General features: G+C 35.3%; 2 protein-coding genes across 5 annotated transcripts in view; one reads left to right on the top strand and one right to left on the bottom strand.

The window, feature by feature from the left end:
• Positions 1 to 17,046, top strand: part of ADAMTS6 (ADAM metallopeptidase with thrombospondin type 1 motif 6) — a 297,356-nt gene that overhangs the window by 116,410 nt on the left and 163,900 nt on the right. For all 4 annotated transcript variants that reach the window (XR_007406729.1, XR_007406731.1, XM_049103149.1 and 1 more), the window contains exons 8-9: positions 7,765 to 7,808; positions 12,121 to 12,226. Coding sequence is in view for 2 of the 4 variants with exons in the window: in XM_049103149.1 (XP_048959106.1) it covers positions 7,765 to 7,808; positions 12,121 to 12,226 (150 nt within the window). In the remaining 2 variants the exon portion in view is untranslated. The remainder of the gene's footprint in view (positions 1 to 7,764; positions 7,809 to 12,120; positions 12,227 to 17,046) is intronic.
• LOC125752937 (mitochondrial import receptor subunit TOM34-like) lies at positions 5,276 to 7,643 on the bottom strand. The gene is made up of 2 exons (XM_049096602.1): positions 7,529 to 7,643; positions 5,276 to 6,319 (listed from the first exon to the last, which is right to left on the bottom strand). The coding sequence occupies exons 1-2, from the start codon at positions 7,641 to 7,643 to the stop codon at positions 5,466 to 5,468; spliced, it is 969 nt and encodes a 322-aa protein (XP_048952559.1). The 3' UTR covers positions 5,276 to 5,465.

Here is a 17,046-nt window from a genome sequence, read left to right as displayed (position 1 = left end):
GAATGTTTTCCCTCTCACCAAATTCTAGTGTTAATGTCTTAACTCCCAATATGTTGGTATGTGGAGATGGGACCTTTCAGAGGCAATTGGGTTGAGATGAGGTTATGAGGGTGGGCCCCTCATGATGGAATTAGTGCCCTTATAAGAAGAGGCACTGGAGCTTTTTCTCTCTTCATAAGTAAGCACCAATGAAAGGCCATGTGAGCACCAAGGAGAGAGTCACTGTTTACAAGCTAGGAAACCGGATCTCACTGAACATCAAAAGGGCTGGCACCTTGATTTTTCCCAGCCTTCAGAACTATGAGAAATAAATGTCTGTCATTTAAACCATCTAGTCTACGGTATTCTGTAATAGCAGCCCAAACTAAGACAAATGGTCTTACAATCTTTTTCATTTATCATGAAGAATGTTATACATTCTTGCATGTATTAGTTTAAAATCATGTTTTCTCTCCACTATTTTATTACAGTTGTCTTTATAACTGCAGTCAATGTTATAATGTTATAACTGCAGTCATCCAAAAGTAGTCAGTGCATGTAAGGAAAGCAGAGAAGTGATGTGTCACTATCACTCGGCCTTTGTTACTATTTCTAAGAGAACTAAATGAAACAGCACAGGACATAGGACATTTTGTTTGGAAATAATTCTGTGACTTAGTGTTAAACAAATGAGTCTCAGAGTTTAGGTTTTGATTCATTCCATTTTCAAACCTAAATCATTGAAATGAATGCTTCTTTGCAATGAGTGTTTCTCTTACATAAGAATGGAATGTAGTTTTTGGAAAAGGTTTTAAGAACCCATCCAGGTATTTCATCATTATAAGGTAGCGCTATATTTTGCAGACCTTAGAATGGAACTTAACCATATGTTTTGGTCAATTTCTTTTGATAGCCATGCTTGGCCAAAAGTTATTAGGAAGTCAAAGAACTGAAACTATCCACAGCAGAAAAGTGTACCAGTGTTACAGTAACAGATACTCAGCCAACCTCTCTAGTGTCAGTCTTGCTCAATCAGTCCTCCTTTAGGAACATAGGGTAGAGTAATGACAACGTATGCATTCAACTACTCATCCAAAAGTAGAACCTTGCTTTCTTTTAGGTACCTGGCTTTATAAAGACCCCCTAAGATCATGTTTCTTAGTTCTTTTTCATCTGCTCTGAGGCCTTTATTATTCTTTCATGAAAAGGAAATAAAACAAGTACCCAATGATTAGATGGTTATCTATCCAAATTGAGAATCCATAGAGTGTTCTCTAGTCATATTTTGGCTTATCTGTCCCTTTTTAGAACTTCACCATAATTCTTAGCCTTACCTGTAGTTTAGACCACAGGCCTAAGTTAAGGGGCTCCTGCTGTATCGTTTGTTGGTCAAGATTTAGTAAAGATTGATTTGTTTAAAGGGTGCTGAGCATAGGCCATCAGGAACTCCTTTTCTTTTCCTCAGCCCCTCATTTCATCACTTTGTACAGCTGCAAAGTGTCTTAAAAAGCACACCGGTTACACCTTTGTGATAAAGCAAACTCTTGTTTTTCTTCATAGTTTTTCCTGAAGTGACTGAAGTTTGGAGGAAAATAAGGCAAAACCATAACATGTCAGAGAAGAGTTGATAGGATATAGGGTTAATGTGATGCAAGGTAAAAATGAAAAATTCAGGAGAGTCTGGGTGCCACCCATGTGCACCCAGAAACTTAGGTCCTTTAGATTTATCATCCCCAATTTTGATATAAATATAACTTGATTCTATATTATATAATTCATGACTGAAACTGTGTACTATTTTTAATCCATGGCTGAAGTCTTCCTTCTGTTCATCATTATAATAATAGCCTAAAGGAGAGAAATCTTCTAAAAGTATGTATCATGGTGGATGTAGCCACATATAAATTATTTTTCTTATTCCCATATCACCTCTTCCCTCCATCAATCATGGGTTTTTATCGTTTCAAACTTGACCGGAGCTAATGTGGTCAGGCAAACCTTAGGGTTTGGTGACTGAGTGTTGTAATCAGTTATAATGAAGGGAAGTTTTAGATCAAATGCCACATACAAATACTTATTAAACAAACAAGGGGTTACAAAATAGTTCATACTCCTATTTTATAAGCTTGGATTACATTTCAGCTCTGTTATTTAGGATGCCTTGATAGCACTTTGCATGAAAAGTGCACTCATATATAAAATATAAACATATTTTAGGGACAGACTTCTACTACCATTATATTTGTCATTTGGCACTATAATCCTTCAAAACAATGAGTGAACATGCAGCACAAATCTCAGATGCTTTACTAAGTGTACAACCTACAAAGTTTGCTGCATTCTCTGTATGTGTTCATGCAGACTGGGGGACTGTTTCTGAACCATTTTGACCAATCTACAGATTTGAAACATCACTAATTTTTTTCTTCATTGAAAAATATCTTTATCAACATTTATTTAATATTCATGAAGCTTATTTTCAGTTATCTTTTGCACTGATCATTAGAGACAGGCATAGCTGAAACACCTTCTGATTAAATGTTGTAGAAAAATGTATATAATAAAATAAAAATCATTCTTTTTTTAAAGATTTATTTGTTCATTTGAGAGAGAGAGAGAGAGAGTGATAGGAGGGGCAGAGGAAGAAGGAAAGAGGGAATCTCAAGCAGACTCCTCGCTGAGTGAGGAGGAGCCTGATTCAGGACTCGATTCCAGTTCCCTGAAATCACGACCTGAGCTGAAATCAAGAGTTGTATGCTTAGCTGACTGAACCACCTGGGTGAAACTAGCAGAGTAAAAATCATTATAATCTCTCTATTCTCTCATCTTTTCTTTAGATACCCACTGTTATCCTCCCAGATTTTTATCTGTATGCAAAAATCAATCTGTATACACACTTATATAAACATTAAAAAAAAGACTTTTCCTACTATGCAAACTATGTTTTAAGTTGGTTTTTTTTTTTTTTTTTCCTACAGAGGAACAATCTAGTTTGGTATTCAATTATCCAAGGCACTTAATGAGCTGTCCCCCCAAAAGGAACTCTCTAAACTCGTTTCTCGATGTTTTATCCTCTGTATTCAATGTTTCAGCCTCTCTGGACTTCTCATAGTTCCCTGCATATGCCATACTCTTTCCAGATTCTGTTCCTTTGATTATTCTGTTCTCTGACTATAATGCCTTTACTTTTCTATTTTTTCTGGCTAAATATTTAAAATCTGTTTCAGATGTTATGCCCTATTGTGAATCTGTTTTTTAGGTTTCTATTGTGTATTTCCTCCTTCTTCTGTATTTTCATAGTAATTTGTATATAACTTGATTATGGCAAAAGCCATCATTATAATAGCTATCAAATATGTAAGTTTGACTTTCTTTTACACTTATTTTATTTCATCATCTTTCCACATCATATTGTAAGTTATCTGCTTATGTGTCTTTTCCCACATAGACCACAGTTAACTTACCCAACTTTAGATTCTAGTATATGGCACTTTACATGGACACATAATAGGTGCTTAGCAAATCCATGTATGAAAGAATGAAAGTGAAAACGTTGGTTTTCAATACTTGGCACTAAAGGAAACACATAAATCATAATTACTCTTGGTGAATATAGAATAGAAAAGGATACAGTGTGAATTGAATGCAAAAGCCACAGGAAGTAGCATGTCTTTTTCCTATATAATATCTTACAGAGAATTCTACAGGTATTTTAGTGGGTTGGGAAAAGTTAAAGAGAATGCAAATACATGATCGTAGTCTATGATGCTTTAGCTTGCATTATTTGTTGACGACTTCAGACTTTATGTAGGTATTTTGGGTAGTCATGACAGAATTAAATGATATTCATCATGAGTGCAGCATAAAAGGTTTATGCAAAATGAGAGCATTGGGAGGAGATTAGAAAGGATGGCTATGAGATGGAAATATAAGTTGTATTTGTCTGTGACCTTCAAAACTTTTGCTTAATTTACCTCTGAAATAGTTTGGAAAATTAACACACCATTTTGCACATTTTAAGTTGCTATCAAAAATAATTTTTATTATGAGTTTAAGTGGCTACAGACACTGTAGTTGAAAACATATAATACATTGTATGTATGTTTTAGATCCATTTCTCAGAACTTTAGAGTTATCTATTTCACTGAATCATGAAAAATGTTCACCATTTAATCTAATGGGCTAAATCAGCTCTCATTGCCAATCTACTTAGCCATGTCAGACTTACCGATCAATAACAAAACTGACTTCATTTTTTAGATCAGATAAACATGTTAATGCACTCTATGAAAATCATCTCACTTCTGAATTCTAATTGTGAGATAGCTATATAGATTGATTTGTAAGCAGTCAGAAAGACTGGCAGAAAGACAGAGTCTTACGAGGACAAAATAAGCGTCATCCTCTTTAATTTTTCCTGCTGTGTTCATAAAGGATTGACCCCAGGATCAACACATTCTTGAATTATTTCTTTGCATACATTCTGGAGACTTTTACACCCAGGGAGTAATGTACCCTAACAATGTTAGGGATGGGTGAGAAGTTTAGTTTCTTTTTTGTAAAGTAGAAACAGGTTGATTGTGAAGGGCAAGAGAGGAAAGGAAAATTGGTGGCTTGCAGGTGCTTGTATTCATAGGCAGATCAGTTTTAGGAAGGGGCATATATCAAAGTTGAAGATTTGAATATAGATTCTGTGTAGACCTTTAAATAACACAGTTCAACAAAGTCAGTTTTGTTCAAATTAACTTCACGTTACAAAGAACCAAGAAGCGTGGAGGGAACCACTGCTGAGGTCAAAATAAGTCCCTGCCCAGACTGGAAGGACACGGACTTCAAGGCCTCTCTCCATCCCACCTTCGGGAGCGGCCACACCTCTGGACGCTTAACACCGGTTAGGCACCTCCATGCAGGAGGCAGCAGCATGGAGCCACGGCCAAGGCCGTCCAGGGTCAGGATTCTCCGTCCCTACCCAAGGCGGGCCCAGCCAAAGGCACTGGAGCTCAGAACACAAGGAACTCTGCCACGGACAGGGTGGGGATGGTAGCCCTGTAGAACCAGCTCGACAGGCTGCTCTGGGTTCTAGTTTCTCCCCTACCCACCCACCCCCCACCCCACGAGCTCAGTTGGCCTCAGATGAAGCACAGGGAGATGGGTCTGGTTGAAACTAGAAGAGCAGGAGGAGCAGCATGCTGGGGCTTGCATGCTGGGGGCAGGGACAGAGCAAAGTCTGGGGGGAGTGGGGAATAGGGCTTCAGCTCTAGTGGGGACATTCCAGCAAAATAAAACATCTGTTTTTTTTGTTGTTTTTTTTTTTTTGTTTTTTTTAAACTACACTGAGCTTAATTTGACAGGCAAAGCCTCTTAAGGGCTGGGAAGCCATCAGCTTGGAGTTGCTTCAGAGCTCACTCGGGGGCGTGCCGGGTGCCAGGAGCAGGCACAGAGGACAGAGCTTGGGCACAGGTGTATACTGCTGCCCTTCTGGGATTTTAGTTTAAACTCTGGTTAACTTCCTGCCGCAACCTCTGGGCAGGGACGTTCCTGGGCTCAAGTTGCAGGAGACTGCTGATGTCTTCAAAGCTGGATTTATAGTCCTTCAGTGCCTTGTAGGCTTGTGCTCGTCTGTAGAACGCCTTCACGTTCTTTCCATCCAGCCTGAGGGCCTCTGTGCAATCCTTCACTGCCTCCTTATACTGCTTCAGGACCAGATGGCAGAGTGCTCTGTTGCTGTATGTGGCGGACTCCATGTCACTAAATGAGAGGCTTTCACTGTACTTCTCAATAGCTTTCTTATGGTTTCCCTTCTTTACAAGCTCATTGCCTTCTTCCTTCAGAGCTCTGGCTCTCTCCACATCCCCAGCAGAAGGCACTGTGGTCTTTGCAGTTGTGGTTTCTTTGAATTTGCTTTTAGCTATCTCTTTCTGGTATTCCGGAGGCGAGAAATCCCACCTCTTCTGGGCTGAAACAGGCACCAGGGGAATAGAGGGCAGCTTCAGGCGCCACTGGGGCCCCAGTGAGTCCACGAGAGCTCTGGTCATTCTGTTGATGCCTTCTAGGGCCGAGGCCACCTTGTCATCAATCTGCAGCACAGTCTTATAGTCGACGTAGGCCAGGGGGTACTTCTCCAGAGCCTCATAGGCCGATGCTCGCCGCAGCAAGGGCTTCATGCTGAAGGGAATCAGGGCCAGCGCTGAAGTGCAATCCTTGATGCAGTCCCTGCAGTTGCCATCCTTCAGGTGGCACGCGGCGCGGTTAGAGAAGAGAATACTTTCTTCTTCAGGGTTCGAACAACCTTGCGCCTGCAGCGCCCGCAGCGCGCGGCTGTAGAGCCCCGCGGCCTCGTCTATTTACATTTTCTTGAAGACTCCTGATATGGGTTGTGCCTACATAACATTATAGACATTATACAGGTATGGTCACAAGATAAATTGATTGTGACACTGAAGATATACTTTCTGGTGCTTTGGTAAATATACCAAGTACTGTCTCTATCACTTACACTCAAAAATGTACCAGTTATTGCAACTCCGTGGTTTACCAATTTCAAGACAAGAAGAAGATGAGTATATATGAATGATCAGAAGAGAAAGCTATGTAAGAGGAGAAATCCCTTTCCCCAAATATAAAGTGTACAAGATGAAAGGTTTGAAACTCTAAAAATAAGCAAAGGGAATCTCCAGGGATTTTAACGAGTTCAACAGTACAGTGGTATGCTGGATGTGATATTTATTTTTTGAAAATACATTTTGATCTGGTGAACAAGAATGGGATTAATTATTAATCCCTTCCCCTAGTAATGTGGACTAACCATTATTTATATACAGTAAAAAGACTTTTACAACTTGGATTTTCCTGTAGTTTATAAAATTTTATATTTTACCTGAAAAGCTTTTCATTTCTAGCATAAAACACAGGCAAATAAAAATGGTCAGCCTTTTTAAGTTTATTTTTTATTTTAACTTTAGAAATTGAATATGTTTGGTTTTAAAGATTAGTTTATAAGAATATTATTAAAAATGCTTAAAATAAGTGTTCACATCAATATAGATTTAGCATTCTAACTGTAATATATTTTAAAATATGCAATATTACTTATGAACTTCATCTTTTGTGTTGAGTTGTAATGCAATATAGCATTAGAGTAAGTGCAGCCCACATTAGGTAAGCTTCTCTTGAGCTATTTGTTTAGCTGTTTGCAAATTCACATAAAAATATTTGTATTTTAACTATGTTAAATTTCTTATATACAAGTAGGAAAACTATGTGATACCAATTTTATTCCCATTGCTGTATTGTGCTAATATTTTTTAAAAATAAGAACCTGTGTTAGAGTTGAAGGAACTCCAGATACTGCTTATAGATCAGAAGTATAAAACACAATCTGTGGCTATAATAAAAAAATATTCCAGCAGGTTCAAAGTGATTGGGAATAAAAAGCCACTCATTTGCTTTTTTGTAGAAGCAGTAGCAATCTGCAGACAAGCTATTCTAGCTTCAGAACAGTATGGTAGATGGTTTTATGGAACTCGCAATTACAGAAATTCACTTTAACCTTTCTTTCTTACTGGCAGGTGTCCCATTGGCTTGCAGCCAGGGGCTGTGAGTGTAGTGCAGCCGGTGTGTCCCCCAGAGTGCTGAAAATGCCCACACTCCAGCTGGCTGCTCATAATTGCACTGATTGTGGTCTGACAACCCAGAGCTCTAAGAAAGAAATGTGATGAATATACAAAAATATTTTACAAATTTGATCAGATTACAAATTTCATCTCTCTTTTTTCTCCTCTATAGATATGATATCTGCACTTATAAAAATAAGCCCTGTGGAACATTGGGTAAGTTTTTTATAAAGGGAGGATAGTTCAGATTGTCTTTTTTGGTCCAGTGGCTTTATTCTTTATCATTTATTTGATCATTTTCCTTTCTGGCACATCTGAAATCACTCCTATAAATTGTTAAACCTGACCCATGTGGGTATGTCACTTACTAGGAAATAAGTAAAATGATGATTAAAAACACCTTAGAAGATGATTCTAAATCTTTAAACAATCATGATGAATCATAAGTTACCAGTCTGTAATGTATTTTCCAAAAATACTAAGGAATTTGAGAAGCAAATGAAAGCATGCAGCATCTTCATCAACTAGGAAAGGAAAGGGGGGAAAATTGGGGCAATACTTAAAGGGGAGACATTGTGCTCTTAATGTATTTTGTTTGGTGCAATTTTGTGGAGCAAATATAGCCCTATAAATTAAGATATTGGAAATTTCCAGTACTTGAGCAACAATAAAATTTTTTAAAAATATTTTATTTATTTATTCATGAGAGACACAGAGAAAGAGGCAGAGACATAGGCAGAGGGAGAAGCAGGCTCCCTGGGGAGCCTGATATGGGACTCGATCCCAGGACCTGGGATCATGACCTGAGCTGAAGGTAGATGTTCAACCACTGAGCCACCCAGGTATCCCAATAAAAAAAAAATGTTGTAAAATATTACAGCCAGCAGTAGAGAGAGAGGACAGGATTATCTTTCTTGTCTTCCTGAATATTTGTTTTTTTTTAAGGGCATTTCTGTAGTATTCTAGAATTTAAAAAATTACATTTTATTACAGAGCATAACTTCATTCTGGTTAAAAGTTAACTGAAAATACAAATGGGGGAAATGATAGCTTTCAAGTAAACTAAATTTTTAAGCAACTAGAGTTATTTTTAAGAACAGGAGTTTTTTTCTTGATAATTTTTTTTATGTCATAGAGACTTTTTTACAGATAGAAAAGTTTAAGCAGGTGAAGGTGAATATTCTAGTTTCTCTGTGACAAGTCTCAATTTTCTTGTCTGTAAAGCAACAATTATGAAATCTATTCCTATGCCCTTCATAAGAATTTGGGGAAGATCAGATTTAAGAACAGGTGGGAGAAAAGTTGTCACTCACTTTCCTGGAGAATTCAGAAAGTTCTCTCTTCAGAGATTAAAATTTATTTTTTTTCCCTCCTTTTGCAGTCTTCTCCTATCCCATTTTCCTTAAGGCTGAATAAGAAATCCCAATTAGCCAATGATGAGTATTTAGGGTAGCGAAGTTTGCTAGTTAAAAAGCATAGAAAAAGCTCTCTTTGCTGAGAGATCTCACATGAAAAGATTAAGGTTTTTACAAGAGCATCATAATCCATTGGAAAGGACCCTAAAGTGGAAACTGTAAACTAACAACTGGCTTTGACAGTTTCAGTGCATTACCTTTTCCTTTTTATTTAGGTCTTTGTTCCTCAATTCTTATCTATGTAGGTAGGAGCAATAGCTGCCCTTGTGTGATAGGGATATTGTAAAAAGCACTTAAAGAAAAAAATACAATGATGCTTAATAAAGAAGTACTATAAAAATGCACTGATATTATTTATTGTAGAGATTTTGCTGTTTAACTTAACCTCTCTATTATTGTTCAAATTCTGTAAGCAATTACTAAATGCTTGATCAAGTTTAGATACAATAGACACTAAGATTCAAAGGAGGTATGAGATAGAGATTGTATTTTTCTAGTGTATATGTATATATGGTGGAAATACATACATATATATCTATACACATGCTGTTGCATTTTGAAGGTAGCTTGTTTACACTGTGGTATGTTCTTCATTAGGACATTAGTAACAACATTGCCTGTACTTACATTGTTATTTTTGCCAAAGTAGATTCTTCTACCCAATATCTCTTTTTTCTATGTATTCCAATTTTTATAGCTTATTAATTTCCAAAATCAATACATTAGTACATGTCAGTGCATTTTTAAGCTCAACATAAATTATTTTTCAAGTTATAAACCATTATAAATTATCTTTTATACTATCTCATGGTGAAAAATGAATGACTGCATATATATACATGTGTTGAGTTTCATATGTGAAAAATATATTATCAGTACAGAATCAGTCAGGTTTTTTCCTTTTGGGTGGTCATTTCGGCAACTTTCATGTTGGTTTTTATGCTAACACTTGCATATTCTCTTGCTTAGTACCTTTGATGACCAACTGTAACAAGGCTAAGTAGATTTGAGGGTGCAAACTGTGGCAATCAAACTGAGGAAATCTAACTGACCCAAATAGTAATCAAACCCCTATTAACACAATCACACGTAAGAACTTTGACAGCCTAAATTTTATTGGTGTACACAAAGTTGTAGAGGTTGTGAAAATAGATTAGCATCTAAACTATTTTATTTCAGTTAAGATTTAGTTCTGTATTTTTAACTAATAGTAATTTCCCAAATATTTTCTTTCTGAAGTTGTCCTTTTAGTAGAACAACTAAGTTAATTTTATATCAGATATAAAGGTAAATCTATGTTTGCAAATATACCTTGGGGAGTCATTGAGAATTCTCAGTTAAAAATACTGCTACATGGTATGCAGCAAGCAGTCACAATAACAACACACAAAAATTAACCTATGTAATAATACATTTCAGGAAATATGAGAAATGTTAATTTAACAATAATTTTTCTTGGTAATTGTTTTTAAACCAAATTTCATAAAGCTCAAAACAGAAACAGTATTCAAACAGTGTAGCTTTGTTCTTCCCTTATCATGGATGATACTGAACTCAATAGATTAGCTGGATAATCTACTGCAAACTTTTTTGGTATTCTTTCACTCCCTATCTCTCTTTCTCTCCCTGTCTCTTTTTCTCTCAGTAGAATTTGGAACTAACATTTATTAAATACTTTTGATTAACCAAAAAAGTTAAGTCACCTTGCCCCAACTAGTCCCTCTTTATACTTCCTCTTCTTCAAGTCCCAAGACTTCTAAGTAGATGGAAGGGAACTATAAGAATAACACTAGTATTTATAATAACTCAGAGAGACAGAAATCAACCCCTTCCCCAGCTTCTGCTCCTTCCACATAAAACAGTAGGAAAAGCAAACAATCTATTAGCAAATCTAGTATTGACCTCAACTCTGTTCCAGTGTGGCTATTATGTTAATATTTTATATTTGAAGGTACAGAAAAACAATTTCTAGAGCTTTTTTGTCAGTCAAAATATTAATTGAATAGCTTTTACTGTTTCAAATTAGTGTAACTGGGAAATTGTACCTAGCATGGAACATTGCTTATTGCAGTCAATAAATATTCATTGAATTGGCTTCAGATCACTTTTTGTGGTTAGATAATTATTACTAGGGTAATGATAGTAGACTACTAACATATAAAATGTTTTTCCTACTTTTCCTTCAATTTCTTTTAAATAACGTTCGTTCCTATATGTGTTAAGTATGATTTGGCATCTGTTCCCTTATAAGTTATACATGACATTTTTCACACAAAAATTCATTTTTCTAAGTACTCTTTTAAAGTTATGTACTAATTCACAGGGCGTGATATTCATTTGGAAGTAAATATGAAAGCTTTTACAAGCTAACATTCCCAAGGGAGGAATACCTTGAGAACATAACATTTCACTAGAATCAGTGAATTAACACTGTAGCTTTTGCTTTATTAGTAAAACTGATGTATTGAAGAGGGATGGGGGTGGGGATAACCACTGAATCTGCAAATGTCTTTCTTTCTATTAAAATACCTAAAGAAATTGTTGTATTACTATTAGGACTAATTTCAGAAGATTAAAAAAATGCAAAACCTATTTTTAACAGTTCTCCTTTTTCTCTTTTGAATCATTCATTTTTGCTCTTATAAAAAATGTCATTAAAAAAACCATTTGGGATTCCCTTTTTTTGGTAACTAAAAAGTTGCTTGTATATTTTTATGAACCCACTAAACTTAAACAGATCTCTTTAGAAAAATAATGTGGATATATTTTGCTTTCTACAGCCTGAAGAATGTTAAAATAGAAATGCTTTCTTGAATTCCCTCTTCTGGCTCAAGTTACTAGGTGGTCCCAAGTTACCAGAAGTAAAATTTATAAATCTAACCCCTAGTCTAGACATTTTCCAGCACTGACTGCAGTTCAAAAAATATTAATGTCTAGCCGGCAAAGTGAAACTCCCCCCAGTGATTTTGCAAATGACTAGAAAGTTAACCTTTTGCCAACTGCTCCTTCTGTGCATGGAGGTTATTAAAAAGAATCCAGGCATTTATAAGTATGGGCTTTTTAAGACTGAAACACCTTGGCTTGACCCTTTGTGTCTCCTTCTGTTTATTCAGGCTTGGCCTCTGTGGCTGGAATGTGTGAGCCTGAAAGGAGCTGCAGCATTAATGAAGACATTGGCCTGGGTTCAGCTTTTACCATTGCACATGAGATTGGTCACAAGTGAGTGAGTTTAAGAAAATCAAAATAAATTTTAGAACTCCACTCTTTTGAGCAACTCATAACTACTGTGTGGAACGCCTGTGCTCAAACATATTTTACTGCCTTTTTGTCTGATTTCAGTAGAGAATGTTATCATTTGGGGGTATTGGGATAAATCATCTTAAGAACTGGAGACTTGTTAAATAATCTTTCTGATTCAATGACCCATATTTTTAGAGTGGTGAATGCACCACACTGAAGTTTTGTTATACAAAATTGAAATAATTTACCTTTAGCATGGTCTGCTCATCACCCAGCTCCTCTAAGTTACATTGTTTAAATGATCTTTCTTTTCCTCAAGTGACATTACCTATAAATTTAAAAATCATCATTGACACTACTACCATAAAATCTACTTTGAGTTTTCACTCTTCATATAGCTGTGAGCATACCTTTTCCAGACATAAAGTTTGTGCAATCAGTGCTATGTAACTTGTGTTTTCAGGTGTAATATGTCATTGAAATTTAAAAAAAATAAAAAATTATGTTACAAAGAATAGCAGATATCATTCTCATCACTTTTTAGAAGGATCTGAAGTTTTTACTATTTGCTTTAAATAAATCAGTGCCAAAAACTATCCTATGGCTATCCCTGCACATACACACACATAGCAGTAAAATCCTTACTTTCTTACTTTCAAGCAACAGGCAGCAGTAAATGTAAAGGCCTGCTCATGTGGAAGGAGAGAAATTTGAAAACTTTCAAAGTGTAGTCAAACATTTTAAACTAAAACAAGCAGCCTATTTGCAGGAACTCCTGACATTTGTATGATTTAAGTTTTACAGTCTGCTTTTTGGTAGAGAAATAGATGGGGAAAAAAGAACAAATAAAAATGAATGTTTGTTATACACTTGCCTCATTGGTCATTCCTGAGATAAATCTGTAGGTCAGCTTGTTTTTTTTGTTTTTGTTTTTGTTTTTTTCCAAAGTGGAGATTAAAATGGAGTCAGTCTGTTGCATTATTTTGAAGATTGCAACTTAAATTTTACCACATTAGTGTTGATTTATGTATAAAGGCAAGTAACCTACAAGTTTAAACCTAACTTGATTCATACATGAGGGAAAGTCAGTACTGCACTTTTCAAGAAGGCCTAAAAATTTTGGTATTCTAGTTTTCATTGCAGAAAACAGCAAGAGAACAAGAGCAGAGCCCTCTTAACCAGTCAGTTTATCTTCTATGCACTTAAAAACCTGGCTCATTAATGACTGTCATAATCTTATGCAACCACACTGAATTTAATAGGTTCTGTTAGATTCAATTAAATTGAAAGGTTAGGACAAGTAACATACAGCAGATGAATAATGTGTGTGTGAGAGCACCATTACCTCATGGACTCACAAGTTAGTCAATGTCAACATATGCATTATAAGCCTTATTCTTATATGGACTTACATACCTGAGGGGAGGGTTTATCTCCCTGTATCTTTTATTGAGATGAAGATTCTAACTGACTTACTCTCAGGCTTCCCAGATTATTTTTTATTGTTGTTGGCCTCTTGGGTAATTCCTTTTAATTCCTCCTAAGATGAATGGCTTGTGCCTTATATGGGCGATTGTGAAAGAGAAGTAAAATATGTATATACCTTTTAAGATTTATGTGCTTTGGAGTAATTTTATTTCACAGCTAATTCTTGTTTGATAATGTAGCTACTAAAAATGAAGTGGGGGGGAAGCTACAAAATGCTTTATAATGAGAGCCAGAAGAAGTGCTTCCATTCAGAAATGTTATTTGACAAACTAAAAATCAGCTATCTTTCCATGTCCAATCGATTAATATGTTAGTATCCTCCATTCCCTTTTCCCCAGACAACAAGTCAGGGTAGGTTTAACTTATCTTTTTCAATATATTGAATTCTTATTTGCTCAGTTAGGGAAAATCTATTTCATGGATGAAGATCCTTTGTTTTTAAGATCTTAGGGCTTAGCTTTAAGAAACTTAGCAAGTCAACTCTGGCACAACTCATGGCATCTCTAAAATACAGTGTTCCCTATTCTTCCTAGGACAAAGCAACAGCCCTGGTAAATATATCAAGTATAGCTTTCAGTTAAAGTGTATTGCGGTTTTATAACTTGTATCATTTAGTAGGATGGATGTTAAGTGATGTGATGATATCTGCAGATTTATCACAGTGAAGAATATTTGAGTTTCTGAGACGTGCCCCCATTAAATCACTAGACTGTTGGAAGATTTTCTAGTATTCTTTACAGTGTGTAGAATATGGTTTTGCCCCCTCATTATACTGGTATACTATCTATTTTGAACAGCTATTAGGATAACTTTTTCCTTTTTTCTTTTGCTAGGCTTTAGCGCCCTTTTTTTTTCTCCCGTAACCCCTATGGGGATCAAATTAGCGACCACTTTTATTTCTCCCTGTGCCTTTGTGCAAACAAGAAATTAACTTTCATGTAAAATAAAAGATTGAGGATTTATGATGTATTTAAATAGCACGTCTGGCTTTAATGTAGCTATAAGCCAAAGACAAGTAATGAAACATTATAGAAAAGAATGCTCATTGAAAGTATTTTAAATTACTTATGTAATTGCTATAGGTTTCAGCAATGGAAAAGTAGGATGTTGAGAAAGGGTGGCAAGAATTCAACCAGACTTCTTGTATTTTGAGAAAACTATCTAATGTTTCCATACTGTACAAAAATAAATAATCTTAAGAATTGTAAAAATATTCATAATTTTTAGGGGTGCATGTTGAAGTATGCAGGACTGAAATGACAGGATGTTTGAGACTTGCTTTTAAAAGAAAATGGAAAAATAAAAAGAGAAAGATAAGGGAAGAATAGCAACATTTTGAATTTTATAATCCTGATAAGTGTATGGATGGGAGTTCATTATGCTGCTGTCTCTATGTCTGATATTTCTTCACAAAAAAGAATAGGTCCTAAATAAATCTTTTATTTGACTCAGCTCATTTAACAATTAATCATGATTTAGTAAACTATAACTCTGATTTTGACAAAATTTATGGAAATGTTAAATGTTTTAATGAAAGCTGCTGGTGTAGCTTGGTCTTGCTTTTGGAAATCAGTATCTCTGTTTGGTCTTACCAATAGGGATACAGAAGGTTGGTTAGGAGATTATTTTTTTTTAAGGAGATAATATGTAGCAGGCTTGAGGATAAAATTGTAAATTGTTAGGAAGCTCTTGTTATTATTTTCTTCAATCTGAACTTCCTTTCTCCTGCTGCAAATACCTAGGTGTCTCTAAATGCTTGATCAGGGCTGTTGTACTTTCATAATAGAAAACTAATAATGAATACATAAGAGAATTTTAGTATTTGGAACTAATATTTAAGACTGTATTTGGGACTTTAATACCTAGTCTAGTTTTGGTATCAAAATATTGTTAGTCTTATAAGTATTCTATGTTCTGGAAAAGTTTACTTTCCCATGAGTATGTTTAAAAATATCATTTAAGTATAATTTACATACAATAAGGATGCATACATTTTGTGTGTAGTTCAATGAATTATGGCAAATGTATATAACCGTTTAACCACCATCACATTCAAGATACCAACATTTTCATTACCAGAAGAAATCCCCTTGTTCCCTTTCATAGTCGATCTCCACTCTGTTCACCATTTTTCCCCTGGGCCCAGACAGCTGCTAAAGATCTATTTTCTATCACTGTAGGTTAGACTTATCTTTTCTATAGTTCCCTTTAAGTGGACTTAGAGAGGAGGCTCTTTGTGTCTATAGTTTCTTTCCCTTAACACAATGCTTTTGAGATTCACCCATGTTGTTATGTGCGTCAGTAGTTTTTTTGTTGTTTTGTTTTTTCCTGAATAGTATTTCTTATTAATAGCAGTAGCACTAGTTTGGGGCTATTATGATGACTAGAACTGCTGTGAACATCCATCCATGTACAAATATTTATTTGGACATATTTTTCATTTCTCTTGGGTGGTACTGTTGGTAGTATGTTATGTGTTAAGTTCACTTTAAAATGAACTATTTTTCTAAGTTGCTATATACCATTTTGCATTCCCCACTAGCAATCTATGAGAATTCTGATTACTTCAAGATCCTTGCCAACAATTGTTTGTGTCTTTTCTATTTTCGCCATTATTATACATTTTAGTGGCGTCTCATTTTAATTTTAATTAGTTAATCATCTATGTTGTGATGAATAATGATGAGCATCTTTTCATATGCTTGTCATTCATTGTCTTCTTTGAATGTCTATTCAAAATCTTTTCTCATTAAAAAAAAACTGAGGTATTTTTTCTTATTAGTTGCAAAAGTTCTCAGTGTAATCTGGGTATAAAAAGTCTTTGTCGTATATACATAATGTGAATATTTTCTCCAAGTCTGTTGTTTGCCATTCATTTTAGTGGTGTTTTGTAAAAAAAAAAAAAAAAAAATTTTAATTTTGATGAAATGTAATTGAAAATTTTTCTTGTATGGTTTGTGGGGTTGTTTTTGTGTGTGTGTGTGTGTGTGTGTGTGTCCTAAAATGTCTTTGCCAACTTCAAAATTGTGAAAATTTTCTTCTACATTTTTGTCTAGAATTTTTATATTTTTAGATTTTATATTAAGATCTATGATCCATTTTGAGTTAATTTTTTTTGTATAGTGTGGGGTAAATGTTGAGGTTTTTGCCACCGATATCTAGTTATTTTAGCACAGTCTGTTTTTAAAAAATGTTGTAGTTTTCTTTTAATGTCTCTCTTTTTTTTAATCTTTATTTTTTTGGAGAGTGAAGGAAAGCATGAGGGAGGGAGAGGGCAGAGAGAGAGAGAGAGAGAGTCTAAATCAGGCTCC

Source organism: Canis lupus, chromosome 2, assembly GCF_003254725.2.
Source record: "Canis lupus dingo isolate Sandy chromosome 2, ASM325472v2, whole genome shotgun sequence".
Lineage (NCBI taxonomy): Eukaryota > Metazoa > Chordata > Mammalia > Carnivora > Canidae > Canis > Canis lupus.
The sequence above is the reverse complement of the archived record's forward strand: the minus strand, read 5'-3'. Positions and strand labels throughout refer to the sequence as shown.

Coding starts and splice junctions, on each gene's coding strand:
- LOC125752937 (XM_049096602.1), bottom strand. CDS start 7,643: ATGAGCAGCCAGCTGGAGTGTGGGCATTTTCAGCACTCTGGGGGACAC. Junction 6,320..7,528: donor CCTGCCAGTAAGAAAGAAAG/GTTAAAGTGAAT, acceptor AAATGTAAATAG/ACGAGGCCGCGGGGCTCTAC.